Source organism: Pinus tabuliformis, chromosome Q, assembly GCF_031772625.1.
Source record: "Pinus tabuliformis cultivar Carrire ecotype Pingquan chromosome Q, CPIR1, whole genome shotgun sequence".
NCBI lineage: Eukaryota > Viridiplantae > Streptophyta > Pinopsida > Pinales > Pinaceae > Pinus > Pinus tabuliformis.
Genome location: NC_142296.1, coordinates 1,166,931,529 through 1,166,940,515, shown reverse-complemented (window position 1 = coordinate 1,166,940,515; position 8,987 = coordinate 1,166,931,529). Strand labels below are relative to the sequence as shown.

The following is an 8,987-nucleotide window of genomic DNA, read 5'->3' as shown; positions in this document are numbered from 1 at the left end:
AAGTTGGAGGGGAACATCTATTTTCATCAGGACTCCAAGGTTCTGCAGCAGTCAAGCAGGGCGGGCGGAGATGAGTTGCATGCAGGCGCTCGACAATCCTTCCAAGGCAGCAAAGGGAAACCCCCTTCCATCGATCTGGTTCTCTCTGGAGGTTTAGAGGATATCGTAAATTTTGGTTCAAGCATAGGGCAAAGGACTGAAGGGGGTTTTGGAAGGGTTTCGGCCGTTACCAGAGCATCCATAGCCAAAGGTCAGGGCAGCCCCAAAAGGATTGAAGGACGGAAGGAAGCCGAGTCTGAAGGACTTCCAGATCCACGAAAGAACCCTACAGGATCAGCATTCGGGACTCAGGTACTAAATCAATCCCTAGTAGAGCCTTCTAATTACTCCATAAGCAATTCGTTTCTAGCCCCATTTGAGCCAAGGCTTTCCCCCTTGAATCCCGGCCTGGAACAGCAAGAAAGGAATGAGACAAACAAGGAAATAAGGGAGGAGGACGTTGAGACAAGGAAAAAAGGGGAGAAAAGGAAAAAGCAGAGACCAATCAACTCGCAGGATTTGGAAGGGAATTTGGTTTTAGGAATGGACGTGCAGATTGAAGAGGCCTTGGAGGTGGCTGAATGCACCTTGGTCGGCAGGGCGAGAGGGAAAAAATTCTCTTCCAACTTCATCAAATCTTGGGGGGAACAAAATTGGCAGTCTGATCTCATTAAAGGATTCGAGGTTTCGACTCTAGCAAAAGGCTGGTTTATGGTGCGTTTTGAGCACAAAGAGGCGGCAGATTGGGTGGTCGAAAAGAATTGGGCTTTCAGGAACATCCCTGTTCTTTTAAAAAAATGGAGTCCTCTGTTTGACGTTGTTCATGAGAAAACAGATGTCTTTCCGGTTTGGGTAAGGGCACCGGGGCTGCCTTCCTTCCTATGGGTCGAATCAGTTTTCAAGGCAATAGGGAATAGGCTGGGTACATTTCTGGAAGTAGATATGTCCTTCCTGCAAACCCAGAATAAGGCTATGGCGCGGATTCTAGTCAGCCTAAACCCAAGCGGAGGACTAGCAGAGAAGATCAATCTCCAGTACAAAGATTTCGTCTTCGAACAGATCCTGGACTATGAATATTTGCCCTTCAGGTGCCATAGATGCCACGTCTATGGTCATTTGGCCAAGGAATGCCCCTTAGGTAGGCGACGGAGACGATTCCAGAGGACATCAGCTCAATTGGAGAAGGCAACCCGTCACAATCAGACTTTCCAGAGAAAAGAGGCCTCAGTACATCAGATAGAAGAAGAAATGGAGATGGATTTTCAACAGGGGGGCAGACCCCGTATGTAGCAAACCAAGATCCTCTGATCAGAAGGGCAGACAAAGATCTCGAGCTCGGGAGCGAAAAAGCAATTATGGAGACCATTGTGGAAACGACAGCAACACAAAATCCCATCGAGAGCGAGGGCGCAAAGGGTATGTGCTTAGATCCAAAAATTTCCCCTATTCTTAATTCAGAAATAAAAGAAGATTGTCTGGTCCCTGAATCTCTTTCAAAAAATTTCATTTCTGATATCAATGAATTTATTGAAAGTCATGAAGGAAACACTGTGGAAAACTGTATTGAAATCATCTCGGCCGCAATCCCCTCCTTAGATCTGAATTGTGAAGGTGTTTCTTCTGAACCAATCCCCCCGGTCCATCATCCCATATGCCCATATAATCTTAGATCACTGGACAATAAATTTGATCCCTTAGATACTGTGGGTGGCATAGGTCTGTCCCCTCCTCTGAGTCTAAAAAGGAAAACAAGGGGAAGGAAATCAAATCTTTCCATGGCCCAGATAAAAGCAAAGCATGATGTGGCAGATGGGAAGCAACTGTCAATCACTGGGGCACTTGTAGCGGTGCAGGCCCCTGAGAATTTTTTGAAATGATTCTTACATCATGGAACTGCAGGGGTTTAGCCAGTAAACCCAAAAAACTGGCTCTTAGGGAGATGGTCATGAATTCAAAATCAGATATCCTTCTACTTCAGGAGACTTTGGGGAATGGAGCAAAAGTAGAATTGGTGCTAAATGCCCTCCTTCCATGCTGGAAATTCTCGGCTATGGACTCAGAAGGACATTCAGGAGGACTGGCGGTAGGATACAGGGAAGGGAGAATCAAGATAAGGAACCAATGGGGCATGAAGCAGGTGATGGGTATGGAATTTCAATCCCCTGAATTCGACTTCCCATTAACAATCTTAAACATTTATGGGCCTTGTCAGGGGAGGGTGGCCTTTTGGAACGAACTGATGTCCAATTCGACAATGAAGAGTAAATACATGGTGCTAGGCGGAGACTTAAACTTCTCAATAGGAAGAGCGGAGGCCTGGGGACCCTCGGCTAGGGAAGATCCGCTGACAGATTTCTTCCAAAATCTCTTAAACGCCAACAATCTAATTGATGTTAATCTTATTAAGTTAAAGCCGACTTGGAGGAACAGGAGAGTAGGAGAAGCAAGAGTGGCAAAAAGACTGGACCGGTTCCTCATTAATGAAGAATTATCCTCCACGATCCCAATGTTTCGGCAATGGGTTGAAGAGGGAGGGCCTTCAGATCACTTCCCAGTTTATTTAGAACTCTGTAAACCTCCTACAAAGCTGCCAGCACCCTTCAAGTTCAATGCATCTTGGTTGCAAGAAGTTTCTTACACCAAACTATTTAAAGAAACATGGAGACATCCTAATAATAGCACCTCAGAGGATAAAGGGTTTCTGTTCATGGAAAACCTCAAAAGACTGAAGAAAGCAACAATTATATGGGCGAAGGACAGAAAGGAAAAACAGAACGAGGAAATAACCCAGATAAGTGAGGAACTTCAAAAGCTGGAAAGTATAGAGGAGGACAGATATGCAACACAGGAATCAAAAGAGAGGATCCTCCACCTTGAGAAACTCAAAAATCAAATTCTTCTGTCAAAAGAGGAGGAATGGTGGCTCAAGAGCAGAGCGATTTGGCTTAAAGCAGGGGATGAAAACACAAGTTTTTTCCACAATTATGCAAAAGGGAGGAAGACTGCAAACACTATCTGGAACCTAAAAAATGAAGAAGGAATGGAGGCAAAGACTTTTGAATCTCTATCAGCGCTAGGGCAAAGACATTTCCAAAACTTATTTGCAGATCAAGGAGAGGTCACCATCGCCGAGGTTATCAAAACAGCACAATGTTTCCCAAGGTACGTGGAGGAGGAAGAAGCGGAGGAATTGATAAGCCCAGTAACAAAGGAGGAAGTTGAAAGTGTCATCAAATCTATGGCAAAAGAAAAAAGCCCTGGGCTGGAAGGATGGACCATAGAACTCTTTCACCATTTCTTTGATCTAATAGGAGCAAAAATAATTGAAGTAGTAGAAGAGTCCAGGAAGAAAGGAGAGGTTTATAGTCCTTTCAATGCAACATTTATAGCCCTCATCCCAAAGAAGGAAGTTCCTGAAACCTTCGAAGACTTCAGACCAATTTCATTATGCAACAGTATATACAAGATTATTGCAAAAGTGATTTCAATCAGAATAAACCAATTATGTCAAGGCACATTTCAATGGAACAATTTGGGTTTTAAATGGACGACAAATACATGAAGCTATCGGTGTGGCACAGGAGGTACTGCATAGTGTCAAGTAGAAGAACAAGAAGGGTGCAGTTATAAAAATCGACTTATCTAAATCTTATGACAGGATAAATTGGATATATATCCGTTTGCTTCTAACTCATTAGGTTTCAAAACGGATTTCATCAGCTGGATCATGGGGTGTATTACAAACGTCAACTATGCAGTTCTCATCAACGGCGCAACCACTCCATTTTTCAAAGGACAAAGGGGACTGAGGCAAGGCTGCCCCTTGTCCCCTTTGCTTTTTCTCTTAGTAGCAGAAGGTTTAAGCCAGCTGATTCAAAAGGCCAAAAGGGAAGGCAAGGTAAGAGGTATAGAAGTAGCAGTCAACTTGTACATTTCTCATCTCCTTTTTGTTGATGACATATTGGTTTTCACAAATGGAGAGTCTAATGAAATAAAGGAATTAAAAAACATTCTTGATCTATTCTTGAAAGCAACTGGAATGCAGATAAACTCCAGGAAATCTCAGTTAATAGTGGAAGGACTAGACAGACAAGAAAGAGCACAGATGCATTCGTTCTTTCCTTATCAATCGAGTAATATGGAATCCCCTTTCAAGTATTTAGGTTTCTGGCTAAAACCCAATGCCTATAAGAAAGAGGATTGGAACTGGTTGATCGCCAAAATAGAAGCCAGAATCTCTCATTGGAGCTACAAATGGCTGTCCAGAGCTGGGAGATTGACTCTAATCAAATCAGTGCTACTGGCCATCCCAGTCTACTGGGCAGCTTTAACATGGGTTCCTAAAGGAATCTTGGAGAAAATAAGGAGAATTTGTAGCAGATTTTTGTGGGCTGGCTCAAAGGAGAACTCTGTCCTCCCATGGGTTGCCTGGGAGAAAGTGGTAAGGCCAAAAGATTGGGGAGGATGGGGGATAAAAAGTCTTCTTGACTTCAGCCTCACGCTGGCTGCCAAATCAGGCTGGAGACTTATATTATGGACAAGAGTGGTGAAAAGGAAATATATAGACCCAGCTCCTTTAGAAGAATGGATTAGAAACCCAGCAAAGAACAAGAAGAATGTCTCGGTGGTCTGGAAAGCAACTGTGGAGTCCTTCAAAGTGATTGAACAAGGATTGGCATGGAAGATCGGGAATGGAAGGAATTTGAAGATAGGGAAGGACCCTTGGGTTGGATGCAATGAAAATTATGCATTATCCCCTGGGTTAATCGGGTACTTAGGAAACAAAGGCATACTCTCCTTAAATCAGGTGGAAAATGTTGGTCACTCAACTATGTGGGGACAAGCTTGGAAAAATGGAGAAGATCTAGAACTAGAGCAAAGATGGTGGAATGAATGGAATTCATATATTCAAGAACTCTCCAGATCAAATGTCAGATTAAAAGACAGCCTGGATCAGCTGATCTGGGCCCATGCAGAAACTGGAGAGTACTCTCCAAAAAGTGGATATAAATTCATCATGTCTAGGAAAGGATGGGGAACTCCGGAATGGTGGCCGAAGCACTTATGGAAGCTCAAATGTCCGGCAAAGGCTAGACTTTTCTTTTGGTGTATTTTAAAAAGAAAAATCCCAACTTGGGACATTCTACAGTCAAGATATATGCATGGACCAGGGAGGTGTACCTTATGCAAATCTGAAGCGGAATCCATCAACCATCTTTTCCTATCTTGTTCAGAAACCAAAAAGATATGGGGGGAGGCAGAGAAATTGATGAACAAAAGGGTCGAATGGGGAGGTGAAAATCTGACAGAGGTTTGGGCAAAATGGTGGCAACAATACCCTGAAGGGAATATGCGAAACCTACCCCTCATTATCTGTTGGGGGGTTTGGATCGCTAGAAACAGGAGTATTTTTCAGGATAAGGAAACTCCGGCAACTGTCACAGCAATCCAAAGTGTCTCTATCTACTCGAGTATCCCAGAACCAGAGGAGAACAAATCTCAAAGACAAAACAAAGCTGTACAAATTAAAGAGGGCACTCCCTGGGCTTTTTTTGATGGTGCCTCGCAGAACAATAGGGCTGGAGCAGGAATAGTCATCCATGTAAATGCAAATCATATCCTCAAAGCCTCAGTTGGACTAGGGACGGGATCAAATAACTTTGCAGAGATGTCAGCTTTGAAGCTACTTCTTTGTTGGCTCATACAAAGGAACATCTTCACAATTCAGATCTTTGGAGACTCACTTAATGTTATCAATTGGGTTAATGGGAAAAGTACATGCAAAAATCAAATTCTGAAACCATTGCTGGAAGAAATGCAGGTATTAAAAACATCCTTTAACAGTTTTTCTTTATGTCATATTTATAGGGACAGTAACGATTCAGCGGACAAACTTTCTAAGGAAGGTTTGCAGCAGAATCTGGGCAGCTGGAAAATTGTAGAAGAAAACCATGGACAGACTCATATATCGGATCAGCCGCCTCACTCCTAGATACATGTTTTTAGTGACAACTTTACTTCATATATATTTTTTGTCATACTTTTTTTCACAGACTTTATTATGGAATTTTGGTACATATTATCTTTTTTTGTAAGGGTTGTTTTCCTCGTCTGAGGAGACCCGTTTTTATGATGGTTTTGCTGCCCTCTTTTTGAAAGGGATGTTATGGTTCATGACTGGACAGTCTAAAGCAGCTGGTTTATACTGTTTTCAGCTGCCTCTTTTTGAGAATAGATGGTCCTTCCTGAAGGTAGGACGTTTTTTATTGCAAAAGCAGTCATATAGCAGCAACATAAATGCTCAAGCATATGCAATGTAACTTTTTTTTTCTTCAATAAAAAGTTCGCTTTTTCTTCGAAAAAAATAAAAATAAAAATTGTTAATTGGATTAAATATCAAATACTATATATTATAAGTTGAGAATAAAGGATCAAATTATTTTAATTTATTAGAATACATTATAATATTATTATATAAATAATTAAAATATAATATCATTATATTTGTAAAAGTATTAATTTGATTAAATATCAAAGTTTTTTGTTGTTGTTGTTTTAGAGATAAGATAGAATAAAGATTGCATTAGGTAAATAGTATTATTAAGTTAGAACAAAATAAAAGATGTTCATTAATAATATATTATAACAAGGACTACAAAGTAACTAGTACTTGTTGGTTAGCTTAAAAATAACTTAATTAAACTAAAAAATAATAAAGACAAAAATTTCATCACAAAAATAAAGCAACTAATAAAATGTTGTCATGTTAATGCCTTCACAAAAAATTAACAAATATGATTAACAAATATTGTTTGTATTAACACATATACACTTTAATATATATATATATTATTTTTTATTAATATATATTAAAATAAATTTTCTGTAATAATAAGCCACACAGAGAAAAAAGAAATGGAAATTATAGAAAAAAAAAAAAAAAAAAAAAAAAAAAATGAAATAAAACCAAAAACAAAAAATTAGTAACTAACATGGAACTCAACCAATCACAAAAAAAAAAAAATGAATTCACAATGTTAAACTATTGATAAGCTACATAAATTTTTGGTAAAAACAAACTAATATACGGTCAAACACAAACTAATATGAATTCAAATCAAAACTCAAGTAAATAATTATTGTAAAATGAGATTATTTGAACAATATTATTATAAACATTATAATAAGTTAGATCTAAGACTTTTGTGATCCATAATGTAGATATAAGTCTTTCGAACCAACTAATGTGGTTCATCCTTAGGACAAGGCCAGAAATCAATCAATTTGAAGGAATAAATAGCATGGATGCATCATTGCCCAGAATTAGTTGTTGGTAAATTCGTTACTGAGGAAGCTAAAATATTATTTAAGAAAAATTGGTAAAATATTTAGTTAGAAACTAATTGTTATGTAATAATTAATTATTTAATTTTGATATTATAAAATAATAATTTAATGATATCAATTTATATAATAATATTATATAAAAATAATTAATTTATATAATATTTTTTGTTAGGGGTTGACTTATTAAATAGAATATATTCCGTTGAAAACTAGCCTTAATAATAATTTATAAATATTATTAAATTAAAATATTTTATTTCACTTTATCATTAAAATATTTTAATTTAATAATATTTATAAATTATTATTAAAATATAATGAAATGAAATATTTTAATTTTGAATTATTCCTAGCTAGTTTTCAACGGAATATATTCTATTTAATAAGTCACAACCGAATATATTCTATTTAATAAGTCAACCCCTAACAAATAATTAAAAATATAATGAAATGAAATATTTCACTTTATCATTTCATTCTATTTTAATAATAATTACTTTATCATTAAAATATTTTAATTTAATAATAATTTATAAATTATTATTAAATTAAAATATTTTAATGATAAAGTGAAATAAATTATTTTAATTTAATAATATTTATAAATTATTATTAAAATAGAATGAAATGAAATATTTTAATTTTAAATTATTCCTAACGGCTTGTTTTCAACCGAATATATTCTATTTAATAAGTCAACCCCTAACAAATAATATTATATAAATTAATTATTTTTATATAATATTATTATATAAATTGATATCATTAAATTATTATTTTATAATATCTAAAATAATTAATTAATTATTACATAACAACTAGTTTCTAACTAAATATTGAATAATTAAACGGATAACTCCCTACCATTTTTTCTTAAATAATATTTTACCTTTCTCAGTAACGAATTTACCAACGACTAATTTGCAACGACTAACTCTCGGCAATGATGCATCCTTGCTATTTATTCCTTTAGAGCAATTGGTTTCTTACCTTGTCCTGAGGATGAACCACATTAGTTGGTTCGAAACGTCAACCAAATCCTACTTAATCTGAAAGACTTATATCTACATTATAATAAGTTATTGTATATAACACCCTATAGAAGTAAGTCAAGAAAAATATATGGATGAATTAGAGAAGAATAAAGACGATATATATGTGTGTGTGTGTGAAATAAAAATAAATAAATAAATAAACAATTTATATATTAGTATGGAAAAAGCGAAGAAAAACCCAAACAAACCAAGGGAAAAAACATTTAAAATTAAAAAAGAAAACATAATAGAAAGGGTAAAAAGGGAAAAAAAGGACCATCATGAAGAGAGGGCATGAATCCAACTCTTACTCGATTTCCAACCATCATCTTTGTTGAGATTTTTTTTGTCTACTTCTCAATTTCAATGGTCTCTCTTAACTTCCTATGGTGGAAGTGATCAGTGCTCACGATGACCCCGTAATCCTCAATGTAGACATGGTGCTTAGTTTTCTTCGCATGTTCAACAATAGTTGAGGAGCAAGAATGATTGTGCTTAATGTCTGGTGCATGCTCTTGAATTCTAAAATAAATGGAATGACCAATTTCCCCAATATAGGGAATCCCA

At 36.6% G+C, this 8,987-nt stretch overlaps 1 protein-coding gene across 1 annotated transcript; it reads left to right on the top strand.

Moving 5' to 3' along the window:
* Positions 1–1,978: 1,978 nt before the first annotated feature.
* LOC149223836 (uncharacterized) lies at positions 1,979–6,031 on the top strand. Its single transcript, XM_089388012.1, has 3 exons — positions 1,979–2,858; positions 3,147–3,517; positions 3,698–6,031. The coding sequence occupies exons 1-3, from the start codon at positions 1,979–1,981 to the stop codon at positions 6,029–6,031; spliced, it is 3,585 nt and encodes a 1,194-aa protein (XP_089244138.1).
* The last annotated feature ends 2,956 nt before the right edge of the window (positions 6,032–8,987 follow it).

Excerpts from the sequence above, each read along its gene's own strand:
- LOC149223836 (XM_089388012.1), top strand. The coding sequence starts at position 1,979 with ATGGTCATGAATTCAAAATCAGATATCCTTCTACTTCAGGAGACTTTG. Across the intron at positions 2,859-3,146 it reads GGAACTTCAAAAGCTGGAAA|ATCAAGGAGAGGTCACCATC; the intron begins GTATAGAGGAGG and ends ACTTATTTGCAG. Across the intron at positions 3,518-3,697 it reads TATACAAGATTATTGCAAAA|GATAAATTGGATATATATCC; the intron begins GTGATTTCAATC and ends ATCTTATGACAG.